Source organism: Argopecten irradians, chromosome 1 (assembly GCF_041381155.1).
Source record: "Argopecten irradians isolate NY chromosome 1, Ai_NY, whole genome shotgun sequence".
Lineage (NCBI taxonomy): Eukaryota > Metazoa > Mollusca > Bivalvia > Pectinida > Pectinidae > Argopecten > Argopecten irradians.
The window spans coordinates 22,105,077-22,120,890 of NC_091134.1; the positions used below are offsets into that span (position 1 = coordinate 22,105,077).

The following is a 15,814-nucleotide window of genomic DNA, read 5'->3' on the forward strand; positions in this document are numbered from 1 at the left end:
CTTTGATATTTGAATTGTCATTATCTGAATATTTCGTGTTGGCATTTTAATGCACAATTGCGATTCAGAAAACAGCACGACAATGTAGACAAACACGAACGTGCTGAAGTGTTAACGCTGTTCCCATTGCCATATTTAGATATCTCAGTTCCTCAGACTTGCCCTAACTGGCCTATACCAACCAGCTGCAGGTGCATGTTCCTTTATACCCTACACATCTATTATTTAGTACGTACATAATTACAAAATCTCAAATGGCAACACTATCACCTTACAGAATGCATATCAAATCTACACTTTTAATTTCTTATATTATCTTACAGAATGTATCTCAAATCTACACTTTTAATTTCTACAGCTCGATTTTATTACACCAGACAGAGAAGTAACAGAATACACTCAGACGTTTTAACACAGGGATAGTTTTACGGCATTGCACATATTGACTAAGGCGTACCTTGCAAGAGGATCGGGTTTTGCTCTATGCATAATATAACAAAATTTACGATGTGTCTCGTTCTTATTGTCAATAATGCATGGTATGTTTGTTTTCGACATTTATTATCTTTTTTTCTCTCATGGCATGTTGATATATTGCTCCGTCCATACAATGGGTGTTGTTTTACATTTGGTTATTATGCAATGAAACTATGATATATTTTGTATTTTTTCATCGTTCAAGCTATTTTTGTTTGTTTGAGGATCATCTGTAAAAGTGCTGATATTATGGTGAATTTTAAAGTATGAGAAACTTCCATGACTTACAATGACCTTTCAGTGGATGCTAGTGGCTAACATACAGCAGTGCAAATTGTCGGTAAACAACGAATCAATATTTTTGATTTAAAATGCCACAATGATGCAATTTAAAAAAACTCAACAATTTCGTTTTTTGAAATTTGAAACCAAATTTAATTTGTACCTATTGTTACAACGTTTGTCGTCAGAAATACAGAAAACACTTGAAGACTTCGGCACACCTGGTTCCTCACCCCTGTAAAGTCAATTCAAACTTAACATTTGGTCATGTTTAGCCCTTTTTTGTTGCATCTTACTATAAAGTGTTTCTGTCCCTGCCAACTGGTATTGACTGTTTGTTATCATGTGTTGATAAACCGTCATAAAATTGGAAACCAACGTAATTATGACGTAGTAAGCACCACCGGATGACGTTAGCAACTCTTGTTGACAATATCGATTATGCAAACTCAAAATAGGTTAGGTCAACATTTGGTTTTTGACAATGGTTTGTCAAATTTAACCATAATAAAAAAATATTCGAATGAAGATTTAAGAGTAACATGAAAATAAATTTTCAAGATGGTTCATTGATGAATAATTCTAACCTGTATTATCTGAACGATAAAAGTACAAAGTTATACCATTTTTATGAGAAATATTTACATAAATATTAATGATTTCTGAATACATCTCCTTATCATTTAACACTCACAAAATGGTATTTCGCATTTGTATTCACATTTCACCGAATTAAATGTTCAAGGTTAGTACAAAAGTGCGAAAAACAATGTTCCAGACTTTGATTACAAAGATTAAGATATTCTCATTTTTAAGCGATAAATACATTTGATAATAGACGTCAGGTACTCTGCGAGATAAAACTATAAATAAATTAGACAGCCTTCTCGTGTGTCCATTTATACACAGCTATTTGATCAGGGCAATGACAGCTACTCCTCATAAGGTTACAGTTTGAAATGCACTTTTTCGGGTGGTGCGGCTAAATATCCCATTACATCGGGTATTTACCGCTCCGTGTGCCGAACTAATGCATATGCATCTGTTTTAAGAGGCTTGCCAAGCCGTGTCGTCCGCGACGTAAATCGCTTTTCAGGTTTATTATATATAGATTTGACGGGCTGCACGGTTGTGTTATTTAGTTTATCGGTGTAAGGGATTGTAAAAAAAGTGTGGTGCCTATGGATTAATACCGTATACGGTTGACATGTTCGGGGATTAACTTTCTTTGGTCCTAGACGTGATCTGTTTACATCATACACAAGCATCATACTAAGGTAAGAGATACTATACCTATTTACTTCTTATGTCATTTTTACATATAGTAGAATTGGAGAAGTACTTACCACACTTCAAAGAAATATGGTTTAAGAAACTGAAAACTACACAACATTTGTTTTTATGTAAAAAAAATATATTACTAAATATACGGAATCTTACATGTACTAAGTGGTGACATTGGTAAAGTATCACTCTTATAATTTATTTAGAAGTCATAAGTTTAAAAAAATACGTCTATTAATATTTCATTTTCAATAGTCAAATTTCAACACAAAAAAAACAAACAATGACCAAATCCACCTTTTCGTTGTATTTAAAAAATAGTTTTACATATTCTTGTATTCTTCTTTAGTTCCTTATTTTGATTTACAAAAAGAGATATTTAGTTTATAAATTGTGCAGCCATGATATTTCCGATAAATAGTTCTACAATAAATATAACAAATTAAGCTATATAATTAATGTAAATATCTTTAGTTTTCATTATAACAAACGGTACATTATATAAGTTGTATTTTTCCCTTAATTGTTTTGAGGATATTGGTTAGACTTAAATAATAAATTCGTACTCTCCACTTTACCGTATTTTATTCCAAATTATGTTTATAGGTACCTGAAAAAAGAAGCGAAATGTCGTAAATATATTTTTTAATTGGGCTCTTCAGTTTCAAAAGCAAGAAAATGTATATATTTCGTACCTGTTCTTCGAGTCACTCATATTTACATAGGACAGTCCTTTCATTTACCATCAATAGCCCGAATAGACATAACTAGATCTTAACGTATTGCATTACAATCAATTTAATGATAAGTAAACTATATCCACCGATGGATTTAAATCTTGGCTTCGTCACTCAATACTTGTACATGTTTTACTAGTTAAAAAGAACTTAATGGATGTGAAAGGAAAATTGGCCAAGTCATTAAAACTGAATACTAGACATTCATTCCGTATATGATTTTTTTGTATGACTTTGTTTAATATATGAAAACTATTACATCTATAAATATATTATGGGGTGTAAGAATTATATAATGCTATTGAAATATCAAATCAATTTCGATTAGTTCTGAAATAGCTTCTTTTTAAAATCTTATCTAAGTAATTTAATTAGGTCTGTCAGTGTATTGGAAGTAAGTTGTATTACTATCCTAATTAGCATATCAGCATATCTAGATCGTAGCACACAGTAAGAACAAAACTTGGTCCTTGATACAGGTCGTTATTCCTATCAATCCTTGAGTGAGCGAAATAATTTTTAAATGCATGCAAAGATGCATTTCTCTATATGAAATTTTGTCGATTTGATATCGTTCGTTAACTTCCACTATGCCAATATTGTAATTTGGATAGGTAATTTAAGATAGAAATACTTATAGATAAAGCTGGCTTAAAATGTATAAATTATAATGAATGATTACTGCAGGATTGCGAGGATGTGCTAATAATAATTGGTATTGTAATATTTTTGATATTGTTACATTTTCTTTGTGACCAATGTCTTGGAGATGTACATGTAGCATTTATAAGCCTTTATATTGTGTCACAGCACAGTATCACGTCAAAATCAAAATATTCTTGTTAATGCTATCATCTCACATTTTTGAAATTCTAAACAGTATTTGTATTATTGTTTGTAGAATATAACAAGAAATATCTTGGCCTCAGAAATTGATTTACGGACTATACCTAACATAAATTATCAAAATATTTCTAATAATACATGTCACGAAAATAAATCAGCATTTTACGGAATATTTCGCTTTAACAATACCACCTCGTATTTAAACTGTCATTTTCTTTGTGTAAAACTTCCGACTCGCTGATCATCACTCCATCAAATTTTCATGGTGTCAAAATAATATCTCAAATACACTATAGTCTTAACGATCGGCGATGGACAATATAACCTTAGGTATTGTGGTCAGTAATTTGTTTATGGAAGTTGAGTTATGAACTGTCAATATTGGCATATCCGTAGATATTAATGCTAGCTGTCTATACAACTTTGAAAAATAGATAAGCCATGGCTGTTTTATCGTAAAAACTGTCAAAGTATGTATAATAATTATAACAATATTTACACACATATTTGCAATAAATAAATTATATTGAAGATATGTTCGCATATCAACAGTTCTTATAATTATATTACGTATGATCATACAAGATTTCCTACATATCTTCCATTAAGATGACAATACTTCTCACAGAAATCAGAAGTTAACACGACACACAAATAATGTCAACTTAACGTGTCCTACTCACAATACTGCATATTATTATTAAAACTTGTTATCGCTTCAAAATCAATACGTTTTAAATACTAGTGTCTCAGAGGTCATTCACTCTGTCAAAAAAGAAAGTGGTCATTATTCATTACCTCTGTAAACATCTTTTGTTGCCTGAACAGCACCCTTATAATGCGTTTGTGTGGGTGACCTATCTATGTTATATTAGGACTCTAGGACTGTCTAAATAGGATAGTGTCGGATCTTTGATTCAGTTTAATGTCCTATTAAAACTTACAGTCATTTAATAAGGACGGCTAAGGAGGCTGCGACACATTCGGGTAGTGTCTCTTTGTGATAGCAGAACCTTTGTTCTTTATAGTGCTTTCTCACTAAATCATTCCGCCCAAGTCATTCAAGTCACATTATAACAACAACGCGAACCAGTCGTCCCACTCCCTTAAGTACATCCTTTGAGAAGTCAAAATTTTCTTGTATTAAACTTTTTTCTCATATAGATTTTTGGAAATCGGAGTTCTTACCATAAAAGAAAATGGATGAAAAAGCATATGTCCGTGTGCTCGTTTTTTAAGCTATTGTCACTCAAAGATACCTAGTCGACAAATTATTGAATTTTATGGGAATTTTGCCGTTTTGACCATATACACAAGAGATTAAAACCATAATTTCCTAACAAGGTTTTTGATATGTATGAATGTTCGTAAAATTTATTTTCCAGTAGTCTTCTTTAAATATATACGAGTTTTGATTAATAAGACTAATATTTTTTCTCATAATAACATCAGATGCTACCCTTAATTTTGACCTACAAAATGCAACATTTTTAGCCATTTTTGCAAAATTTAACCCTTTATAGAAAAAGTTCTGATATTAAAATTTTGTTAATATTTTGTATATCAATAGGGAAAGGGTTGTTCTTTCTAAATCAGACAGAAAAAAAGGGGGGGGGGTCCGTGTGCTTATTTTTTTGCCCTATTTGAATATTTGTTATTTTTCAGTATTTTAGAGTAAAAAATAAAAGTGCTCAAATCACCATTAAATCTAAAAATAAAGTGACAAAAGTGTATCATTTCATACATTAATTCTCAATATTTTAATTGCAAATATTTACAGCAAAAATTAGCTCGATACAGCTAAAAATGGTGGCGCAGTGATGATTTAAGTAAAAACACTTTCAGTAAAAATGCTAAAACTGTGGCTCTACTCAAAGCGAAATAAGACACAATTTCAAAATGGCCGCCAAATGGGCAATTTCTTAAAATTCCCATATGAAAAAATCTACTAAAAAAGAAATGTAATTTTTTGAGAAAATTTGCAACTGGCAACTTGCTACAGAATGATAGATTTTATTTGAAAATCTCAAAACTTCTTTGATCTTTGTCGAAACAAGACTTCAACGGGACTGAAACCTCAGAAGAATACATCCTTAAGTAGGGACAGTTAGTCAAAAAGGAAGAATAGAGAAGATAATATCCCAAAAATTAGTCGCGATTTTATAATGCCACGAGGACAGCAGATAAACGAAGAAATGTTGTTTAATTAAGAAGTGAAAACGAAACATACGAATAGTCGAAGAGAAACATCTTGAAGTAATATTTTAGACAGAAAGTTTAAATATTCGTACGCAAACTAATGAATAATGATAAAATCGACCATCTACAGTAAATATATTCCAGTATTATATTATTGCCGGGAGCTTAAGGTCTGTCACTAATCATTTACTGGTCTTAGATCGATGATTTTTCTCCAAGGACTATGACTTTTTGTGACAGGTACATCAGCTTGCTCTTAAAGTCGTCTGGGTTGACATAGCAATGCAATATGCTTGTGTGTCGTACTTATGGGATAGATATAAGCTTAGTGGGAATTATTTTATTACTTTATCTTGTCGACTCACCTCGACGAACGTTTTATATCACAAATGTACCGCTTTAGATTTTCATTATGGATAACACACATTGTACAGAACGAATTTACGATAGAGGCAAATTATATTCTTAATAGTTTAAGTTACATAGCGTGACTGCTTGTCTATACCAATCCTAAAATAGCATATTTGATAAATAAAATCATATACCTCAACTATATCAAAACCTTTTGTTGGATTTCTATGTTAACTACAATTTCATTTTAATTGGATTTGAGTTGTACTTGTTCTATGTAAATACTGATTTGTCATAGTGTAGCCTTGTTAATATATTAACATATTTGGACTTAGAACTTACATTCAACTTTCAATTTTGATTAATAAAGTTTTCATGTAAATGTGATATCGTTCTTCCTATTACAAACGCCTTGTGTTCATTTTGTTTACACAGAAAATTGAACACCGTCATTCAAAATTCATTTAAGCGATTATTTTTCATGACAAATCAAAACCGATTGATTGAACATGAAAACCCATTGCTTACTTTAATATTGCACATTATGCCTTAGAAATCGTAAATCGAAACAACCTGTGAGGGAACGTCTAAGATTGCCGCCGTGAATATATTACTCATTAATCAAAAGCAATATCTTGTATTTAAACATAAAGTACATAAAGTTGATTTCTCCTACTGTCTAGAATTTATTTTGGATATTATAACTGATTTATAGTTGAGTACATGAGTTATGACTCTAATTCAATAATATTTCACAGTTATGTTAGAAATAGAAGTTTTTAGAGATCCTTGTGAATGGACATTCTTTAACTGATTATTATCTGTGACTAATAATGTTTATTTTAACAAAAAAATATATCAAATATCATTTACTATTAAGTGGCAATCCATATAGGTATTTTTTAACTATGTCATGGCTGTGCCCCTCCCAGCAACACACACTATCATGCGTATGTTGTCTGAGAGAGGCTATTAAAGTGGCATTATGATTATATCAAAAATGAAAAGTATAATAAAAACAAAGCAAAACAAAACCAATCTAATAATTAGATATCTTTTATTTATATATATTTACTGACAAATTAAAAAGAACTTTTAATGCGTTATTCCACATTAAAACCGATTTTTGTATAATTCCAATGTTAACAATGAATGATTTTGATTTTAGAACGTCAGGAGCTCAATATGAATTTTCATAGTACCACAATATTGATATATATTTTCTTTCATACCTACAGGTGTAATACTGGCTGGTCCAGGGCAATACACTCATGTCGCCTGAGGCTGTATTGATGGCTACCCATGCAATAAAGCCTCGTGACGTCACGGCGTCAACAAAATCTTTATTTCCTCGGTACAATTTTATCCTTTTTTTTCACAAATATGACTGGTTTCACTATAAAAGATGCAAACAACAGAATTTGTGTTGAAAATATCACATTATTTTTCATGGATGGAAAATTGTTTTCCAGTCGCGGATTTCTTCGAATTTAATAAAAAATGGCGGGATATTTTAGTTGTAAATTGCAATAAAACGTCGAGGTGTAAAACATAAATACTCTTACATAAGTGGATATGGAGGATAGGGATATTCTACTCTCGGGATCACAAAATGTTGCAAAACCCTCGGCAAGCCTCGGGGTTTACTAGATTTTGTGACCCTCGGGTAGAATATCCCTATCCTTCATATCCACATATGAAAGAGTCTTATATTACTGTGTAGTCCAGTGTGTAAAGAGGAGGACCAAACCAAGAGGCCAAATAGTTGTCTACAACCACATCGCACATTTTCATAGTATTTTAAATAATGCAATGTGATATTTTTTGTTCTAAACCACATCAAGTGAATATCACAGATTTTTTTAAATAAAATTAATGTTGTCCACATTTCTGCTATTGTTTTATACAACAATGTTTATCAAACCTTCTGTGTGGAGACATTTGTTTATATTTTTGAAGGCTAATCCCAAGGTACCAATTTTAGCAGCTGTCAAATGCATAACCTGCCTGGGGCATTAAATATTGTTTTGTCATAAAAAACCCTTCTGTATTTCATTAGAAAACACCAACAGGTCAATATGTTTACCAGTTATGGCACACATTCTTTTAATTCAATAGCAATATTTTAAAGTATAAACAGCAAATTTTATGCTTCTTGTTCAATCAATTAAGAATTATACTAAAATAAATAATGCTTCATCGATTTTGTTGACAGATAACATTAGATACTACTGAACGCTATATTTTTTCAACATAGTTTATGTGGTCACATCCACCCATACGACTCGTCCACCCGTAGGACTTGAATGTAGACTCGTCCGCCCATATGACTTGAATGTAGACTCGTCCACCCGTAGGACTTGAATGTAGACTCGTCCACCCGTAGGACTTGAATGAAGACTCGTCCACCCATAGTACTTGAATGCAGACTCGTCCACCCATAGGACTTGAATGTAGTCTCGTCTTCCGTAGAACTTGAATGTAGCCTCGTCCACCCATAGGACTTGAATGTAGACTCGTCCACCCATAGAACTTGAATGTAGACTCGTCCACCCATAGAACTTGAATGTAGACTCGTCCACCCATAAGACTTGAATGTAGTCTAGTCCTCCGTAGAACTTGAATGTAGCCTCGTCCACCCATAGGACTTGAATGTAGACTCGTCCACCCATAGAACTTGAATGTAGACTCGTCCACGCATAGAACTTGAATGTAGACTCGTCCACCCATAGGACTTGAATGTAGACTCGTCCACCCATAGGACTTGAATGTAGACTCGTCCACCCATAGGCTTGAATGTAGACTCGTCCACCCGTAGGACTTGAATGTAGACTCGTCCACCCATAGGTCTTGAATGTAGACTCGTCCACCCAAGGACTTGAATGTAGACATCCGTCCTATTATGTCATCGTCCCCAAACAAAATCTATAAATATACTTAAACAATAACTGTTTTTTAATATTATTTCACAAAACTTTTCATGGATTCACTGATGTATATGGAAATATTTTAATTGGAAGTTTTTTCTTTGTCAAAATAGGATGGCATCGCTTCGAATGCCTGATTCTTGTTATTATCATTTTCATGTTACATTATGTGTCGTACGGACTACAAAAGAGGCTAATTTGAGAATCATTGTTGAGTAGATATTTAACTATGTCATGTCTGTTGTGAGAAAGGAATCTCTATACAAAATCTGCACTGATATTATTTATATGATTAATGGCTTTTTGGAAATGTGTCATCACTTACTAGATGTTTAAATGTTGAATAAATTAGCGAACACTGTAGAATACGTGTATGAAGATAATTAAAATGAGACACAACCCTTATGAGTGAATCTACATTGGTATTATTATAATTAATGATATTTACTTCTGCGTTAAATGTTATTTCTAAAACGTATTGTTAGTTTTGTCAACATGTTACATATGTATAACTGTAAAGCTACGATAAACTATTTTCTTTAATGTAATTTAAATAGTACATTTATTAATATTTATTATTAACAATGATGGGAGGAGCTACACTCCATTTATGGACGTTTATATGACGAGAACTTTAACGCCAAGTTTGTATAAACAATTTCTTATTACGACAAAAGATCTTGCTTTAGATATAGGAATATTTTACTTTTATATTCATATTTGATTAATGTTCGTTCGTTTTATTGGTTCTCCTTAAATAGGGAAATCTATGCTATACAATTAATCATACATTACCTGAAGCATTGGGTATAATGGTTTCCTGTCATAGTACTTATTCCTGTTCTTTTCATTTTCATATTTACTCATCAGAGTATGGAAACCAACATTCTGATCTGTCTCACGATTATTATAGCAGGTAAGAGAATTTTTCATTAGTTATATATTGGATTTATTAAATCGTTAATGAATATTTCGAAATATTTTTAAAGTATATCTTAGATGTGATGAATCAATGGCATACATGTTTATGCCATAGACATTCAGCGTACAAATTGTTTATATAGTGCTTTATTCATTGTGATTCGTTTAACTTATTCTACAAGCAGCAACCTTCTAAAGGCAAAATATATTTACACATAAATTATGATTCGGAAACTGCGAATAATATAATAAATAAACAATACCGATACGGTTCGTCAATACTGCCACAGTGATTAGTTATTAATTGTAGTGTTATTCAGGTCAATATGACCTTAGCATACTCAATAAATAAAACTTCGGTTATTTCCGTGAGAAGGCTACGGATATTACCGAAACTATTGCAGGGTTTTATGAGATAGAATATACATGTTCAAGATAGTTATTTAACAATGGAATACATAACAAAGAAAATCAAAATAGAAACATACTTTGGATATTGGTAGCAGACACGGAACTTAATTATCATTGCCATCATAGTGTTATTTACCTACTAGCTGTGAAAAAGATAATTATTTTTCGTTTTTTCCATTTTTTTGAGTATTTTCTATATATTTATTCTTTCAGCGTGTTGTACCCAGTGTGTGGGTATATGCATTCCACCATGTACAGGGAATTTTGTCTGCTCTGGTAGCCTCTGTGATACCTGTAACACTGGGTTCTATGGCAATGATTGTACAGGTAAGTTACATTGGTATGATATATAAACAATACTACATTGTTATACAACTGCACTTATATTACAATGTGTGTCATGGTTTATTTTGTTGTGTAATGTAAATCGATGGATTGTCAAAAAGGGCCCAAACCATACCCAGTCCTTTAAAATAAATATACGTTGGAAATGAAAGAAGCTATAGATAAAATTATTTTCTAATCACAAATAACATTTTTAAAGTTCATCCTACAAGAAGATATATGAATGAACCATGGCACATGAGCCCAGATGGTTTTACGATTCATTATTTATTATTTATATTACTTAGTATTTCCTTCGATATTTTCAAACATTTATCTTTCGGGTTTAGCTCATTGCTCAATCATACATTTACCATATAAAAATATACGAAGTTGATATCCATTATGATTATTGACGGAAATTCAGAATATCAAAATCGCCCGCACTTCATAAATGTTAGTAAGGTGTGTTTTACGGCAGTATTATAAGGAAAATTTGAATTCATTTCACCTAAATTTATAAAACTATATTGTAAAATGTTTTTTTTCCGCCTTCCAAGTCAAAAATTATATGGGGGCGTTCTTGCGTTTGAATTTATTAGGTCAAATTAATACAGTTCTATTTTTGTAGATACGTGTGAGGACAGTGGTGCTGCCAGCTGTCAAAATGGCGGCACATGTGGTGCCAGCTCTCCAAGATCCTGTTCCTGTACATCAGGCTTCACGGGGACATTATGTGACACAGAAAGTAGGTCATTTTCACTGAAAAATTAAGTATCTCGTGTGATGTGTGGAGTTACATTATTTATTATCAATAATACAATATAAAGACATATCTCCAAGAAGATTTTTTTTTCATTACTGTACATGTACGTATTTAGGTTTTGCGTTTCTGCTAAACAACCCTTCATATAGTTATTTAATTAATCTGTGAATCTAAGGATTTGATATTCAACACGGTAACCAGTGTGTACACCCATCAAATACCCTTTGCCATATATTCTATCCTACGTGAACACATTTATTGAATGTGTGTTTTTACCAGAATAACTAAACGTCAGCGAACGTTGGTGGCCTTGATTAAATTTTTTATTTATTTTTCGCTAGATTAGCTTACGGAGAATAATAAAAGCAATGAGTTTATATTTTCTCATTAGAAAAACCATGATAAGTCAAATAATATGTTTCTTTTCTGTAATTCACTTTTAGGTAACATAGTTCCACCGGTCAGAAAACACCCATGTAATTGAAATGTACGTTCAGCATTCAACATTCAAAAATGCTTGTCCATATTGAATATAACTTATGCCCGTATGTATACGTCTAACTTAGACCACATACTGGCAAAATCATAATATACTGCTTCATATTGAATCATGTTTGCTTTGAATGATGGTTTTCAATTCATATCCGCTTGTTTGTATACGGATCTGTATATGATTCATAATTCCTGCTGGTTATGGGGTGAAGCGAGACTAGGCTCTGCATAAACTGTAAAATTTCGCTTTTCAAGGCCTTTAAATTTGCATACGTTATATCTGTGTATTGGACTATATATGATAGGCCAGACACTACAGGATTTATGTTATCGTGTTTTCTAAACTATACAATACCTTATGATCAAGAATCACACATGTAAACTCTGCTTTGTTTTATGCTAACAAAACACTCAAATGCCTGTGTAGTCGATAATTAACATTTATTAAATGTTAATGATGTTAATAAATGCCAATAATGAAATCAAACAATAATCATCGATTAACATAAAAGGTTCGGTAAATTATCAAATGACTAACAATTACGACATTAATTTGAGGGTGAATCCTTATGACAACACAAGTGCACCATAAGTTTAAGTTGCATAAAACATTTACAAACTATAGATGAATAATACTTCTATATTTTCTAAAAACAAAGCTTATTGAATGTATTCGTTTCTGAATAAATTTTATATACACGTTACTTTAAAATCTACATTATTGACAATACATGCGTAATGTATTATCATTTTCACCATCGAAACCTTGCTATTGAATTCAAGCAAAACGATTGATTGAAATATTAACGCACTTGCGTCAGCCAAAGTTTTTGCTAATTTGTACTCCTCCTTCACTAAGAATATAACCAACTTGAGAAAATACTACAACAAATATTACACGAACCAAATGCAACTGTAACTTCAATATTGCCTGCTGATATACAATGCTATTTAAAAATCCTTCAATGTAGAATAATATTATTATATTAATACAATGTATCATAAAACCAGACTAGATAGTTTTGAGTCACTTAAATAGCTAAATGAAAAAGCTGATGTGAATCAGGATTATCAGAACATAAGGATCTATTATTTTGTGCCATTTTTTTATCCAATTAGACGAAAACAAAATGTATTTAAGAAATAAAGGAATTAAATCTAAAAGATATAGTTAAAACTTTTTAAGAGATAACTAATATCACAGCTCAATGATTTTAAGGAATTCAATAACCATATTGTCTTGTATTGTAATATTATTCCTTTGTTCCCTATTAACCAGGTTCAACAACAACTACACTTACTACTACGACCACTACTGCTGCTTCTGCTGGTGCTGCTACATCTACCACTGTTCCCTCGACGAGTGTTACAACTTCACAAAATAATACCGCATCCTTTACCGCCTGTTTATTAAATCCAATTAGTTATATAATTATATTTATGTTATTGTACAAAGTATTTAAATATCGAACGCCTAATTTTGTTGAACTTTAAGAAAAATATTTATTGTTTATAAAACTGCGAGTCTATTTATCTATTTCATATTTAGAATAAATTATTTCACGAAATTAAACCTATTGCAATATTGATCAACCTCCATTTCATCTACACTCTCCGCGCATATATGTGTGCATTTATTTTGCGAACATTTAATCAAATAATATGCCTTTAACATTTAGAATTATTTATCATTTCATTCGAACATTCTGTTCGTCAAATCTCTCAATCTTTCTGTTTTCAAATATAAGCGCTAATTGAAATGAAGACTTATTTAACCTATAGTTTTGTATTTCTTTCAAATCAAAAATGAAAGAAATTAAAATGCAGCGTCGACATGAAACTTACAATTACGGTGTTTTTGATATAGATTTGAAATCACTGTTTTGTGCAATATTTTAGTGTATAGCTCTACTACATGTGCCGGGTGACTTAAAAAAAAATATGTAGTAAAAGTTGAAAGACAATCATGTTCAAATACAAACCATTGCATAGTTTATATTAAAAATTGTCATGCTTTACAACAAGTATGACACTACAGTGAAACACGAGAATAATAAATGCCTCATTACGTGTTTTCTTATATAAGTTTATTATGTACCTCGAAACAATCGCATTGAAAATACATATTATTTGGTGTTATTGTTCAATAAATCTATTTATGCTACCATCTCAGTTATTTTATTGCTGTTCGCTTCGAGTTCTATCCTATGTTATTATCTATCCTCTAGTGTTATTCACTGGTGTTTGTTACGTAATAACAGCACATTGTTTTACAAATGTGTCCGTATTGTCGTTTATGTAGGAATGTTCGTGTTATAAACAATTTGTATGGTGTAAAATCATTCCGAAAACATGCTTTCTTTTTTCTCAAAATAACGGCAATGACATGAAATGAAAAGTATGCATCATGAAATTCTTAATTCGCAATTTGAGGAATGTATCCGTGGTGTATCAAAAGTATACTCTTATTAAAACTTACCGCGCCATAGATTACCATACGTTATCTTTTCTCAACATTTCGGCGATTACAACTTTGACACGATATTGTCCATCAATATGTTGGCTGTAACACTTCGATTGAACTTGCTAAGATTTAGTTTACGATCAACAAACGACGATTTGATCACGTTGTCCTGGCTGACACTACTGTATCATTATGCTTTCCTCGACAAACTCATCAAAAATAGCGATGATATATCATTTAATTTCAGATCGTATTCTCCTGCATTGATATAATATCTAATGCCATCAAAAGAGAAAAAAAAATCATAATGTGGTTGAGATTGAATAATAAAGAACATATTAAATGTGTACAGACACCATCGAAAATAACAATGTCGTGAACTATATTGATAATTAGGCTCATATGCTCTAGATTTGCAGTATTATATATTAATGTGATCAATGCAATCTGACATAAGTTTATGTTTATAAAAAGAAAGTAGATGATACATCCTAATATTTCTATATCTTCTTCCAGAAAAAAACCCCAAAAAAACAAACAACAATTTTTTTTTATTTTTTATAAGGATAATCTTTTTCAGATAGCTTATCTTTATTGTTGAAAATATGTATTGTAGCTAATATATTGAAAGTTCCAATAATAAACTTAAGTGTATAAAACGAAAGTAGATGTTACATTACAACAAGCATTAATCTTTTTTATACACAGAGACTTCCTCTGTAGAATGATATACAAGTACTTGTTATTGTAAGCTGATACGATTAAATTTTGGTTTATAGTTACTCTTTCGACACAAACACGCAATTGAAAAATTACATCGCATCATTAGATTGTAATATGGAAACATCTCACTTGAAAATCTAGTTATTTCTTCATCTTCCCTTTTGTTGGGACACTCAACCAAGGGGAACAAAAATGTCTAATTTATAAAGACGTTCTTTTGTCTTCTGTACACGCAATCTGAGATTTTGCTGTAAAACCATCTTAGAAATTATGCAAAGAGGGCAAGTTTCGTGTTCATAATCTAAACTTAATACGTTTAGAATTCTCTTAAGTGCAATGTTCTCCTTTTCATAATAGATATGATTACAGAAGACATCTGGTTTACAATGCCAGGTAGACAAATGTTGCAGTGTTGTGAAACAATATCACCAGTAAGCAAGTATCGTTGAATGATGGTGTAGAATCCAGTGGTAATACACGTTTCGTGTCTGTTACAAGATTGAATAGAATTATTTCGTATTCATATCGTAAATTAAAAAAAAGTATTGTATATTATTTTGTATTAATTCTGGGGCCGAGGTGACCGAGTGGTTCAGCCATCCACCTCTAG

At 31.5% G+C, this 15,814-nt stretch overlaps 1 protein-coding gene across 3 annotated transcripts; it reads left to right on the forward strand.

The window, feature by feature from the left end:
* The first annotated feature begins 1,740 nt into the window (after positions 1-1,740).
* LOC138320852 (delta and Notch-like epidermal growth factor-related receptor) lies at positions 1,741-14,182 on the forward strand. 3 transcript variants are annotated; one of them, XM_069264133.1, is made up of 6 exons: positions 1,741-2,036; positions 7,415-7,530; positions 9,974-10,019; positions 10,649-10,762; positions 11,391-11,507; positions 13,297-14,182. In XM_069264133.1, the coding sequence occupies exons 3-6, from the start codon at positions 9,977-9,979 to the stop codon at positions 13,509-13,511; spliced, it is 489 nt and encodes a 162-aa protein (XP_069120234.1). In that variant the 5' UTR covers positions 1,741-2,036; positions 7,415-7,530; positions 9,974-9,976; the 3' UTR covers positions 13,512-14,182. The 3 variants fall into 3 exon arrangements, with proteins under 3 accessions (XP_069120234.1, XP_069120225.1, XP_069120242.1); XM_069264141.1 differs by lacking the exon at positions 7,415-7,530 and adding an exon at positions 11,969-12,012 and having other exon boundaries at positions 1,777-2,036; XM_069264124.1 differs by lacking the exon at positions 7,415-7,530 and having other exon boundaries at positions 1,751-2,036.
* Positions 14,183-15,814: the final 1,632 nt, after the last annotated feature.

Coding starts and splice junctions, on each gene's coding strand:
- LOC138320852 (XM_069264133.1), top strand. CDS start 9,977: ATGGAAACCAACATTCTGATCTGTCTCACGATTATTATAGCAG. Junction 10,020..10,648: donor TCTCACGATTATTATAGCAG/GTAAGAGAATTT, acceptor TTATTCTTTCAG/CGTGTTGTACCCAGTGTGTG. Junction 10,763..11,390: donor CTATGGCAATGATTGTACAG/GTAAGTTACATT, acceptor CTATTTTTGTAG/ATACGTGTGAGGACAGTGGT.